The sequence below is a fragment of the Drosophila miranda genome, chromosome XR (assembly GCF_003369915.1).
Source record: "Drosophila miranda strain MSH22 chromosome XR, D.miranda_PacBio2.1, whole genome shotgun sequence".
NCBI lineage: Eukaryota > Metazoa > Arthropoda > Insecta > Diptera > Drosophilidae > Drosophila > Drosophila miranda.
In genome coordinates this window covers 43033608-43047430 of record NC_046674.1, presented here as the reverse complement: position 1 = coordinate 43047430, position 13823 = coordinate 43033608, and the positions used below count along the sequence as shown (strand labels likewise).

Sequence of the window (13823 nt, the reverse complement as noted above, 5' to 3'; positions counted from 1 at the left end):
ACTGGGAGCCTCACATCGTTACAAGAATTAGTTGATTAATAAGACAATCTGAAAATATAGCACATCGAAAATGGAGCGAGATTTATAGCCGTCAAGATTACATTCTATGTTAGTAAATAAGCTAGTTCATTCTCGCATAGCCGAAATCCCGCCAAACGGCCAGCTCACACGGAATAGCCGCAAAGGGAACAGCGAGGAGAGAGAACCATGCTCAGCCGGCAACAGAGCGGATCTCTTTCGAGAAAGTCCCGTTGGCCCGAAAACGAGCGCCAGGCGTGGTGAGAGCGTCGAGCGACCGTGGCGAGAGTCGATTTTTGGAAGCGAGCGAAGACAGAACGCCGCGGACAGTGTGTAAGGAAACAAAAGTGTTGAACGGTCGCAGGAACACAAGCGCCGGATGCGCGGGTGAGCTGGCCGATGGCCGATGGCCAAGGTAGTGGAAGGAGTAGAGGGAGTGCAAAGGAAACCAGAACAATAAACTTCGATCGTATAATTAAGAATTCTCTTGCTTTTATTTACTTTCTCCGGTCGGACCGCCGACCGCGGTCATCTCTAAAATACCACAGATATTCGACTTTTGTGGGAGCGGAGGGGGCCTGGGCTTAGTATTGAAATACACTTGTAACAGTGACAGATAACAGATGTCTGGATATACAATTTCGTTACTCTAGCTCTAGTCTCTGAGCACTATGCGCTCATTCAGAAGGACAGACAGACGGACGGACAGGCAGACATGGCTCTATCGACTCGGCTATTGATGCCTGATCAAGAATATATGTATATACTTTATGGGGTCGGAAGCGCTTCCTTTTGGACGTACACACATCCATTTTCATCCAATCAAATCGATATACCCATATCTCTCTACCCGTCTTGTTTGACGCCTAGTTCTCAGAGACAATAGGACCTAGAGCAGCAAAATTGTTGTGTGTAGGCTCATGTAATATTACACTGAATTAAGTGTATTTAAAAATTTCTCCATGTGCCTTTCCCCCCACAAAGGACGAAAGTCTGTGGCATCCACAATATTGAAGATTCAAGAAAACTAAAAACGCACAATCAGACTCAGGCTCAGACTGATTTTCTGTCTCTCTCACACGAACTCTTTGTCGTGTCGTTTAATATTAGTGGCGTCTGCCGGGGAGAACCATACCGACTAAGTATCGGGTATAAATGTAGAGTTGCGGTCTCCACAGCAACGCACAACGTTCAACCTCGTTATACCCGATACTCAAAATGAGTATTGGGGTATATTAGATTTGTGGTGAAAATTGATGTGTGTAACGTCCAGAAGGAATCGTTTCCGCCCCATAAAGTATATATATTCTTGATCAGCATCAATAGCCGAGTCGATTGAGCCCTGTCTGTCTGTCCGTCTGTCCGTCCCTATCAGCGCCTAGTGCTCAAAGACTATAAAAGCTAGAGCTAGAGCAGACGTTTTATATCCGGACTTCTGTGATATGTACTGCTACAAGTATATTTCAAAACTTTGCCCCGCCCCCACAAAAGGCGAAAATCTGTGGCATCCACAAATTCAAAGATACGAGAAAACAGAAAACGCAGAATCGTAGAGGATGACCATATCTCGCTCTGTCTCTCTCCAACACACAGGTTTCATGGTCGGTTTTGCCAATTGCAAAATATGAGTTCAAGGATCTCAGAACCTATAAGAGCAAGAGCAACCAAATTTTGTATCCACTCTCCTGTGATATCGGACCTTGGCCGTTTCGTGTCAAAATTTCGCCACACCCCCTTCCGCCCCCGAAAAGGGCGAAAATCTGGGGCATCCACAAATCTCACAGACTATTAAGGCTAGAGTAACCAAATTTGGTATCCGCACTTCTGTTAGATCTCACTATAAAACGTATATCTCCAAATTTCGCCCCACCCCCTTCCGCCCTCACAAAGGACGAAAATCTGTTGCATCCACAATATTGCAGATTCGAGAACACTAAAAACGCAGAATCATAGATAATGACCATATCTATCAGATTGCTGAATCTGGATCAGATCGGATCATTTTTATAGCCAAAAGGAACAAATCTATTTGCAGTGGCTACGCAGCGCCCGACGTCACGCTCAGACTGATTTTCTGTCTCTCTCGCACGCACTCTTTGTCGTGTCGTTTAATATTAGCGGCGTCTGCCGGAGGAAAGCCATACTGAAAGTATCGGGTATAAATGTAGAGTTGCGGTGTCCGCAGCAACTCACAACGTTCCCCCTCGTTTTTTATTTATTTCTTTTGTTCGGAGCAGAACCCACAAAGGACGAAAGTCTGTGGCAGAAAAACGCAGAATGGGATTACTATTATAGCCAGAAGGAACAAAAAGGTTTGCAATATGTCTACGCGCTTACTTATTTTGTGTCTATCTCTCACACACTCTTCGTCGTGCAATGTGTGCGCCCAATGGCGGAGGGGAGTCATACTGACTGAGTACTGTAAGGAATGTGCCGAAACGAAACTGCACACTTTGTTTTTCTTATAACTTCGATGTTTTCGTTCCGATTTCAATTTTAATTTTTTTTAATTTTAGAGAAAAACATTAACTTTCAATTTTGTTAATAAATTTAAAAAAATGTCTAGCCTCTTATTTTTGATCGAACTTTTTGCTTAACACCGCTCATTAAGTTCTGCACACACTCTTTGGTAATCCTACGGGTCGCACGCATCCAGTTTTTTTTCATATCTTCCATGTTTTCGGAGAGACTACCATCCTTCTTTAAATTTCTTTTAACTAATGCCCAATATCGCTCAATTGGCGGGAGCTCTGGGCAATTTGGTGGGCTCTACTCTTTTGACACGAAATTGATGCCTTTTGAGTCAAGTAGCGCTAAAGTTGAGCGGGCATAGTGCGCGGACGCCAGATCTGGCCAAAATATTCTTGACACATTGTGTTTTTCATAAAAAGGTATAAGACGCTTTTTCAAACACTCCTTCATGTACACATCGGCGTTGATTGTCCCTTTTGTGAAAAAAGCACTGGTTCTTAGGCCACAGGTGCAAATGGCCTGCCATATTAGCACTTTCTCCCAAAATTTATCGACTTGAATTGTTGACACCGACTCGTCAACAGTTCCACCTTTAACTTTTGTATAAAACTGAGGGCCGGGTAAAGTTTTCGAGTCCAATTTGACATAAGTTTCGTCGTCCATAATAACGCATTGAGCAAGCGATCATAAAGCTTTCGCACTCTCGTTTTGCCGACTTCTACTTGTCGCAGACTTTTTTTCGGAACTTTTTGTTTTTTGTATGTCTTTAAATTATGGCGTTGCTTTATTCTTTGAACCATACTCATACTTGTTCGCGCTTTTTTTGCCAATTCTCGAACGGACATCGTGTTATGTTTGTGGATTAAGGCTAATACTTTTTCATCAATATTTTGATCCCTTGGACCCTTTTTTCTCCCAGTTTTTGGTAAATATTTTAAAGAACATGTCTCTCCAAACTTAATTATAATATTTTTAACACTATTAACACTAACTTTGTAGCGTTTAGCTAATTGTCTGTAAGACACACCTTTTTCTGTGCAATAATTGTGCACAATTTTTTTGCGAACTTCCTCTTCAATTCGAGGCATCGTTGAAACTGATAAGCGAATAGTGAAAAAGGAACATGCAAACAACGCAGAATTTCTCAAGCTTTCTAACGGTGCATCGAACGGCATGATCGAAAGCTCGCACTGCGAGAAATTGACGATTGTAAGTGTGCAGTTTCTTTTCGGCACATTCCTTATTGTATTCTTGATTTCTGGATTCTTGCTTATTCCTACGCAATAACGCGACCCTAGTGGAAATAGACTATTACTTAATTCTATCTCTTCTTCCCTTTCAAATCGATCTCAACTAGTTTGTAATATAATAATGGAAGACATTTTGGACCTCAGTTGTTTGTTTTTTGACTAAAAAGTCGTCCCCAGGTCATATATTCGTAGACCATTTCGATGTATGCAGATGATGCCAAACATTTTATTTCTTACTCAGTCCCCGATCTCAACCCAACGACTCCATTCTGAATAAAATGAAAAAATTTACGATATTATTTCAGGACATATATCCATATTATCCTATAACAACTGTCTCTTCTTATATTTATTGTACAATACAGGAAGCATCTAAGTACTGTGTCTAAGCGTATTGGACAAGTTCAACAACAGTATAGAGAATATGGCAATCTATGTCATCAGATCGAATGTATCACTGCCGAACAGCTGCTAGAATTTGTACGTCGTATCAATGATCGATATAATCGCGCCGTAAGCGAACCCGGTACAGCAGTAGGAGCTATTGCTGCTCAGAGCATTGGAGAGCCGGGCACCCAAATGACGCTAAAAACTTTTCATTTTGCGGGTGTAGCTTCGATGAACATTACTCAGGGTGTGCCTCGTATTGTGGAGATAATCAATGCAACGAAAACCATTTCAACGCCAATAATAACTGCTGAGCTTCAAGAAAACAGTAGCATGGAATATGCGAGGCATGTGAAGTCTCGCATTGAGAAAACCACGTTGGGCGAGCTGTCTTCCTTTGTCGAGGTCGTATGTGGACCTTATAGTTGTCACTTAGCCATGGGAATTGACATGTCGCGCATTAAAGTGCTAGGACTTCACATCAACCTAGAGACAATTGTGGCTTGTATACTTAAGTCTCGAATGCGACTTAAACCTGCACAAGTGGAGATTGCCGCCCGGACATCGCGAATTATTGTTCGTGTTGAATCCTCGCGAACCTCTACAATAAACGCTGAGTTAGCGCGACTGGCACTCAGTCTCCAGAACGTTGTCGTTGCGGGTTTGCCGAACATTGCGCGTGCCGTCATTGCAGTAGATGATACTCGACAACCGGCCATATATAAACTTTGTATTGAAGGGTATGGGCTTCGCGAGGTCATTTCTACTTACGGCGTAGTCGGCGAACGCACTCGCAGTAACAATATCTGTGAAATATTCCAGACACTGGGCATTGAAGCAGCTCGGACCATTATCATGAGCGAGATCACTGAAGTTATGGAGGGACATGGTATGAGTGTCGACTGGCGGCACATTATGCTTTTAGCCAGCCAAATGACAGCCCGCGGTGAGGTATTGGGCATCACGCGACACGGCCTTGCTAAAATGCGAGAGAGCGTTTTTAATTTGGCATCGGTAAGTGCAAATTAAATTAATTTTATTTAAATATGCTCCAAATATCGGTTTTTAATCTATCTGTAGTTTGAGAAGACTGCAGATCACTTGTTTGATGCAGCGTATTACGGCCAAACGGACACTATTAATGGCGTATCGGAGCGCATTATACTTGGTATGCCGGCAGGCATAGGTACAGGTATCTTTAAGCTGCTACATCATCACGAAGACAAGCAAATTCCGAGTATTGGCCAAACAATTTGCATTGGTTTGAATCTTCTACCGTTCACGTAGGAGACACATTTGTTTAAACATATATAACATAATGGTGTTTAAAATTGCTAAATAAATTTGAATGCTGTCAATTACTGTGAATGCACTAGAACTAACTAGAATGCATCCGTCTTTGCTGATAAGCTCACCCAGCCAATAAAACTCTGGTGTCAAACCCACTTTTTCTGATAGACTTGGTGTTTCACAAATGCATAAAAAACTTTATTTTTTATTTAAAATTTTGTATTAATTGGATACTTCCAAAAATCAAAAATTAATTTTACCCATTTTTGATTTTAATTTTTTTATTAATGACATTTTGTTGAATGTTTTTATCAGAGGTCTTGGTTTTAAAGAACTTTTCAATTCTAAAAAACCAAGCAATGCAGCTATAACTTGGCTTGCAAAACTTTGCAGTTGCATTATATTTTGTTGGTTATTATTTTATGTAGTTATTTTTTTTTTAAATTTGGGTTTTTAATTTTTTGGAAAATTTTAAAAGTTATACACGTATGGATATCGATGTAATATCTTTAATATTGTTTTTATATATGTATATATATATGGGTTATTTAGTATTGGCTTCTTACAGGTTAGATTACAATGTGTTTTAAATAAATAGCGGGGGGGTCTATGATGCGGCGGTACAGCGAACTATGCGTGCGGTTGGTTTCAACCAGAATTTTCCATTAACTCCAATCCGCGAGAAAAGGTCCAGCAAAAGGGAATCGAAAGATCACGCGATGCGACGGTCCCAATGCAGAAATGGATCGCATCGCTGCATGAGTGTGCAGTTGCGGGTTTGTCTATGCGTGTGATAGCGTGAAAGTTATGTTTCGGACATGAGCATAACAACACACCCAAGCGCGTAGAACAAGGTGCTTAAGCGGGAAAATACAATGATGAGCATATGATTGGGGAACGGTAAAGTATGAATGAGTATAAATTAAAGAATACTCAAATAAGCGGTATATTTCTTAATATAAAAAAACCAAGTTAAGGTAGAGATTAAAGTTATTTTCTTAACAATGGATATGAGCTTTTCCATGGAAAAGTCCACCAAGGCCAAAAAATTAAAAGTCAAAACAAATACATTTTCATAAACTTTTGTCTCGATATTATTTTCTAAAAATATTAAAACCCAGCTAATTTAACCAATTGACATATAATTTCATTAACTTTGATCAAAAAACCTATTTAAATTAGCAAATTTTCCCCTTTTTGCCATTTGTATAGTCATGTTTTCCTTTACAATTTTCTCCTTAAAGAAAGATGATTTTTAATACAAGTTTTTTCTTTCTAAAATATTTAACTATCTAAAAAAATCCCAGAAAAATTGCTGTCCCGAGTGACAGAGGTTTAAATTGAAGTTAAAAAACTTAAAATCATGTTTGCGTGAAATTGTAACCATTTTAAAGGGACATCAATGAAAAATGTTTTTCAGAAATTCTCATCAATATTTTGGACGTTGACATGCAATGACTGCACTGCGATGCAATTACTGCACTATCAAGTGGCCCGTGTGATATTAGCAGAACGCTGTTACGCGCGGATCCCAGGAAAAACGCAGCCCTTCTCCCGCCCAACCGACCGAGGGGCGCTGCCGCGAACATGCAGGAAAAATAGCTATTACTCTAATATGCGATGAAAATTAGAAATAAACATTACTAGGAGAACTAAGCATGCATTCAAAATACAAAAACCACTACACATCCCAGTTAACGCCGCGCAGAGCAAAGAGTAAAAAGTTTTTCTGGACTGATTCTATACGGTCGAGGTGTACTTTGTACTGAGGGCACCATACACAGGAGATCGGACGAACCATCGAGGTATAGAGAGTCTTTGTTATAAAGGGGTCGTCAAATTCCTTTGACCACGTCTTTATAAACCCAAGCGCGCCCAAGGCCTTATTTACCACGGTAGAAATGGGTTCAGAAAACTTTAGCTTGGCGTCTAATTTAACACCAAGATCATATAAGCACCAGAGTACACAGTCTGGAACCCCGTCTGGATCCGGTGAAAACACCAGCTTAGCTAATCAAAAATTATGAAGCAGAAAACAAAAGACTGAAAGTGCCATTCGACCTTGGTATGGGTACGGTTGCTCAGAGTAACTTTACTGAGAATAGTTAGTTTGGAAAAATTTGGCAAAAATATCGGTGATTGCCTAATCAATTTGCGCCGACGTATTAAGAAATGATAGCGAGGATGGCTGTGCGGACGTTCTAAGCTTACGTTTACAATGGTCTAAAACTGTTTAGGGTTCTGAGAAAAACGTATCCTGCATCGAGATAGATTATTAATTATAGCATTATATTTTTTATTTATTTAATTAACAATTACCTGCTAGAAATGGTACTTATGTAGTTACAAAAGGAGGAAAAGAGGAAAAAAGAGAAGTTTAAAGTTTGTTAAATTTAGGTGATTATAAATATTACATGCTATTAGCTTAAGGGATAGTTCAGGGGATAAGGTATGACAGAGGGAGTTAAAGTTATGGCATATAACCCTAAAAGGTTCATATTGGTCATAATGAGACCTACATATGGGTAAGCGGATAGGCCTAAAAGTACGGGTAGGTCTCGATGGAACGTCAAAGTCAATCTGACCCAAGAGAGTTTGGGAGTCAACAATCCCGAGAAGAAGCTTGTGCACGAACATAACGCCATTGCATATTCTGCGATGGTGCAACGACGGCAGGTCAATAAGATTTAGCCTAGACCGGTAGGGTGGCAATATTCTACCGGAGTCCCAGTTAATGTTACGAAGGTGCAACGACGGCAGGTCAATTAGATTTAGTCTAGACCGGTGGGGTGGCCAGATTCTACCAGAGTCCCAGTTTAAATTACGAAGGGCAAAAATTAAAAATTTCTTTTGCACTGATTCAATAACACCCAGTGCGGGCTCCACACACAAGAACAATACTCCAATATCGGACGTACCAACGAGATATACAGATGTTTCGTAACGTACGGGTCGTCAAACTCTTTTGACCAACGCTTGATGAACGCTTAAACACCCTTAGCTTTATTTACTGTTGCAGCTATATGGCTGTTAAAACACATCTTATGATCAAAAGGACTCCGAGGTCATTTGAACTCGAAATTCGCTCTAGAACATAATTTCCTAGAACATATTTGACAAAATGTGGAGCGCGACGGTAAAATGTCATAAGTTTGCATTTAGAAAGGTTCAGAAAAGAAGATTAGTTGAACACCACAATAGTAGTTCACTAAGATCCAGTTGCAGGCGTGTGTGCAAATATCAATCAGAGTAAGGCAGACAGATTTTAACATCATTAGCATACATTATTGTAGTAGAGTATGTTATAACTTGAGGAAGGTCATTCACAAATAAAATAAACAGAAGCGGGCCCAGATGACTTCCCTGTGGCACACCTGAAGTAACATTAACAATATTTGTTACAACACATAAGAAAGCAAAACACGTTAAGAACGGTTAGAGAGATAGGACAAAATCTAATCTAGAAGATTCGTTGGGAACCCTAATAAAGAGAGCTTGTGAATAAGCAGAATAAGAAGAGCATGGTTCACAGAATCGAATGCCTTGCTGAAGTCCGTAAAAACTACATCCGTCTGCAAACCACTTTGAAAACCACAGTGGATTAAGTTTGAAAACTCAAGAAGGTTAGTCGATATTGAAAGATGTCTGAAAAAACCGTGTTGCGACGGAGATATCAAGCTGCAACAAAGATGTTGCAGTTGCCGGGTGACCAGGAACTCAAGAAGCTTCGGGATGGCGGAAAGCATTGCGATACCACGATAGTTTTCAATATTTGATCTTGAGCCTTTTCCGTGAAGCGGAATGATGTAGGACTCATTCCAAATTACTCGGAGACAAGACTGTTCCAAAGAGAGGTTGAAGAAAAAGGTCAAGGGTTTGCAAAGGGACTGGGCACAGTTTTTTAAAATGCCATGCCACGACTATTTCAGCATTAGTTGCTCCCACCATTACGAGCAATCAACCCAACTGTACCGTCGACATAAATCGCCGCAACATGCCCCCAATATAAATTTGGCGGATCAGAACTTTTAGCAGTCCGAGCCAGTTGACATTCTAATTGGAGCGGCTCGTTACATCTACACCGATCGTGATCGCAAGAACAAGTTCCGTCGCCTTGCACAGTGGCCCTGTCTCCATAGCATTTCAAATCGAAACAAGAACGACGGGGAACGTTGTGATTTACTGCTGCGACCGCAACTCTAAATTTATACCCGATACTAAGTCAGTATGGCTCTCCTCCGCCAGACGGCGCTAACATTGAACGCCACGACAAAAAATGCGTGCGAGAGAGACAGAAAATCAGTCAGTCAGTCAAATCAGTCAGTCAAAACATGTCGTGGGGCGCTGCGTAGCCCCTAAAAATTGATATCTTCCTTTTGGTTATAATAATGATCCGAACTGATCCAAATCCGGCAATCTGGTAGATATGGTCATTCGCTATAATTGTGATTTTTAATTTTCTCTTATGTTCAAAATTGTGGATGCCACAGATTTTCGCCATTTGTGGGGCGGAAGGGGGTGGGGTGAAGTTTTTAAATACACTTGTAGCAGTGACATATCACAGAAGTCTGGATACAAAATGTCGTGGCTCTAGCTTTTATCGTCTCTGAGCACTAGGCGCTCATAGGGACGGACAGACAGACATGGCTCTATCGACTCGGCTATTGATGATGATCAAGAATATACATACTTTATGGGGTCGGAAACGCTTCCTTCTGAACTTTACACACATCCATTTTCACCACAAATCTAATAGGGATATAGGGATGTATAGGGATATCCTTATAAAAATTTTTAGTATCGGGTATAACAAATAAAGAATCGAAATCTTTTTGTTGTTGTGATTATTTGAATCAATCGAGTTACGCCTCGAAAAAAGATCAGTGGCTCCACAGATATTATAAATACTCCATTGGTTTCTTCTGATCCTTTGACATCTTCATTGTAAAATGCGTCTTAAATTTCTTCTTGAAAAAATTATTATTATGGACGAGGATATTAAGAGCTTTCTTTGCATCTGAATAATACTTTTATACCCGATACTCAAAATGAGTATTGGGGTATATTAGATTTGTGGTGAAAGTGGATGTGTGTTACATCCAGAAGGAATCGTTTCCGACCCCATAAAGTATATATATTCTAGATCAGCATCAATAGCCGAGTCGATTGAGCCCTGTTTGTCTGTCCGTCTGACCGTCCGTCCGTCTGTCCGTCTGTCCGTTCTATCAGCGCCTAGTGCTCAAAGACTATAAGAGATAGAGCAACGACGTTTTATATCCGGACTTCTGTGATATGTCACTGCTACAAGTAAATTTCAAAAATTTGCCCCGCCCACTTCCGCCCCCACAAAGGGCAAAATCTGTGGCATCCACAAATTCAAAGATACGAGAAAACTGAAAACGCAGAATCGTAGAAGATAACTATATGTTCTAGAGTGTAAAATCTGAACCAGATCGTATAATTATTATAGCCAGAATCAAGAAAACAATTTCATTCATTCTCGCTCTGTCTCTCTCTAACACACAGGTTTCATAGTCGGTTTTGTCCATTGCAAAATATGAGTTCAAGGATCTCAGAACCTATAAGAGCCAGAGCAACCAAATTTGGTATCCACACTCCTGTGATATCGGACCTTGACCGTTTCGTGTCCAAATTTCGCCACACCCCCTTCCGCCCCCGCAAAGAACGAAAATCTGGGGCATCCACAAATCTCAGAGACTATTAAGGCTAGAGTAACCAAATTTGGTATCCGCACTTCTGTTAGATCTCACTATAAAACATTTATCTCAGAATTTCGCCCCACCCCCTTCCGCCCCCACAAAGGACGAAAATCTGTTGCATCCACAATATTACACATTCGAGAAAACTAAAAACGCAGAATCATAGATAATGACCATATCTATCAGATTGCTGAATCTGGATCAGATCAGATCATTTTTATAGCCAATAGGAACAAATCAATTTGCAGTGGCCACGCAGCGCCCGACGTCACGCTCAGACTGATTTTCTGTCTCTCTCGCACGCACTCTTTGTCGTGTGGTTCAATATTAGCGGCGTCTGCCGCAGGAGAGCCATACTGACTTAGTATCGGGTATAACTGTAGAGTTGCGGTGTCCGCAGCAACTCACAACGTTCCACCTCGTCTTAACATGATTCATTTATAAATATGTTTATTGAAATAAAAAAAAAGTTTTCAAAAAATGTTTTGATTTTTTTCTGAAGTGTGGAAAAACCCAACTGAAGATATCTATGTGAATTTAATGGAATCCTTTTTTCAGCTTTTTTACGACTTTTCTGAATTGAAAAATATCGCTGTAGAATGCACTATGGTCCAGAAATCGTTTTGTTTGGCATAAAGTCGAAATTTGTATCACCCTTAAAAATCATACATATTACAATTTAAAAAAAAAATTATTATTCTTCTCATTTTGCGAGCTTTTAAAAGTGAGAAATCTATCTGATGATTGTGAGAAAAAAATTGGCGCCAAATTACTTCTTTACATTTTTACGTGACGCTCGAGTAAATTTGCTCAATTAAGTTCGGCTAAGAATGGAAAATTAAATGTAGTATCTAATGTATATAGCTATTTTATGTGTAGTCCCAAAACTAAAGTGTTGTGTAATGTTCAATTTATATGTATTTCGTAGAAGATAAGAAATGAACTGAGTTATGCTGAAAAAAAACTAATTACATATGTTGTAATTGACTGGAAAGTTTTGGCCTCTTTTTCTTAAAATTTCCTAATGTTCAGGCAACTTCGAGTTTTTGCATAGCGATCTCATCGATATTCGGGGCAACAACAATCGAAAAAAAAATCTGTCTCACATTGGATTTATAGTAAAATTAATAACAATCAGTTGAAAAATGACAAAAAAAAACAGAAATAGATAAAAAAAATCTGTAATTTTGAATCCTTCATTAAAATTCATGCTAAATGGATGGCTTCTAAAATAATGGCTTGATGAAAAGTGTAAGACACCAAAACAAATGGGACGTCCAACATTACATTATAAAATTCAGGGACAAGATTGAAAGGGATGGTGTCTGATCTTGTAAATGATAATAATAACACGAATCTTCTTATACATGCTGGGGAAGGATGGTGATGGCGTTGTCGAATCTAAACAAAAAAATCGAAATTTTATAAAAATACTCCAAATTGTAGTGGTCGATTGTCGGGCGGATAGGAAAGCATATTTGTGTTCTTCGCCTGAAAGTATGCCCGATGGTATTTGTACAATTTATATATTTATGTATATTAGGTTAGGTTAACCCGGACGGCCCTCTGCGGGGCCACGCATAGGCCAATATGTTTTTTTTTTTTTTTTTTTGGACGTTGACATGCAATGACTGCATCTTTCAAGAGGCGATGCAGTTACTGCACCGTCAAGTGGCCCGTGTGACACCAGCAGAAGGCTGTTACGCGCGGATCGCAGGCAAAACGCAGCCCTCCTCCCGTCCAACCGACCGAGGGGCGCTGCCGCATGACGCGCGGTGCGTAGCCGAACCAAACGCGAACATGCAAGAAAGATAGCTATTAGACTAACATTCGAGGAAAATTAGTACTAAACTTACTAAGAAACTAAGCATGCAATCAAAATACAAATACCACTACAGTTACTAATTAATAGAAAGGTGTGTAAGGATTAATAATTTAATAAGAGGAAGAGAATTAGTGGTGGATATAATATGGTAGAGGGAATTATAATCCGAGCATAAGACCCTAAACGGTTCATGCAAGGAATAATTCGATCTACAAAGTGGAAGGAACAACGGTATAAAATTTCTAGTCAGTCTAATAGGAATCGTGAAGTTTATGCGGCTCAACAGATCAGGGCTGTCTATGTCACCCCTGGTGTCCTGGTGTACTTTGTACTGAGGGCACCATACACAGGAACCGTATTCTAAGATCGGACGAACAAGCGAGGTATAGAGAGTCTTTGTTATATAGGGGTCGTCAAATTCCTTTGACCACCTCTTTATAAACCCAAGCACGCCCATGGCCTTATTTATCATGGTAGAAATGTGTTCGGAAAACTTTAACTTGGGGTCTAACATAACACCCAGATCATCCACCAGGGTAATTCTCTCAAGAGAACCACCAAATAGGGTGTAGGGAGCCAACAAAGGGCTAGAACGATGAAATGTCATAACTTTGCATTTCGAGGCATTAAGGTGTAACAAGTTTGCACAACACCATGACTGAAAGTTATTGAGATCGGATTGCAAGCGAGAATGAAATGAAATGTCCTTGTACTGGACACAGAGTTTAACATCATCCGCATACATAAGTACTCGAGAGTATGTTAATACTGAAGGTAAGTCATTAATAAAGAGTGTGAAGAGTAAGGGGCCTAGATGGCTTGTGGTACTCCCGAAGAAACCTTTACTGGTAAAGAGAGGGA

General features: G+C 40.1%; 1 protein-coding gene across 2 annotated transcripts in view; it reads left to right on the top strand.

Moving 5' to 3' along the window:
- LOC117186162 (DNA-directed RNA polymerase III subunit RPC1) overlaps positions 1 to 5584 on the top strand; it is a 77431-nt gene extending 71847 nt beyond the window's left edge. For both annotated transcript variants that reach the window (XM_033386385.1, XM_033386386.1), the window contains exons 6-7: positions 4106 to 5141; positions 5208 to 5584. In XM_033386385.1, the coding sequence (XP_033242276.1) occupies positions 4106 to 5141; positions 5208 to 5414 (1243 nt within the window). In that variant the 3' untranslated portion in view covers positions 5415 to 5584. The remainder of the gene's footprint in view (positions 1 to 4105; positions 5142 to 5207) is intronic.
- The last annotated feature ends 8239 nt before the right edge of the window (positions 5585 to 13823 follow it).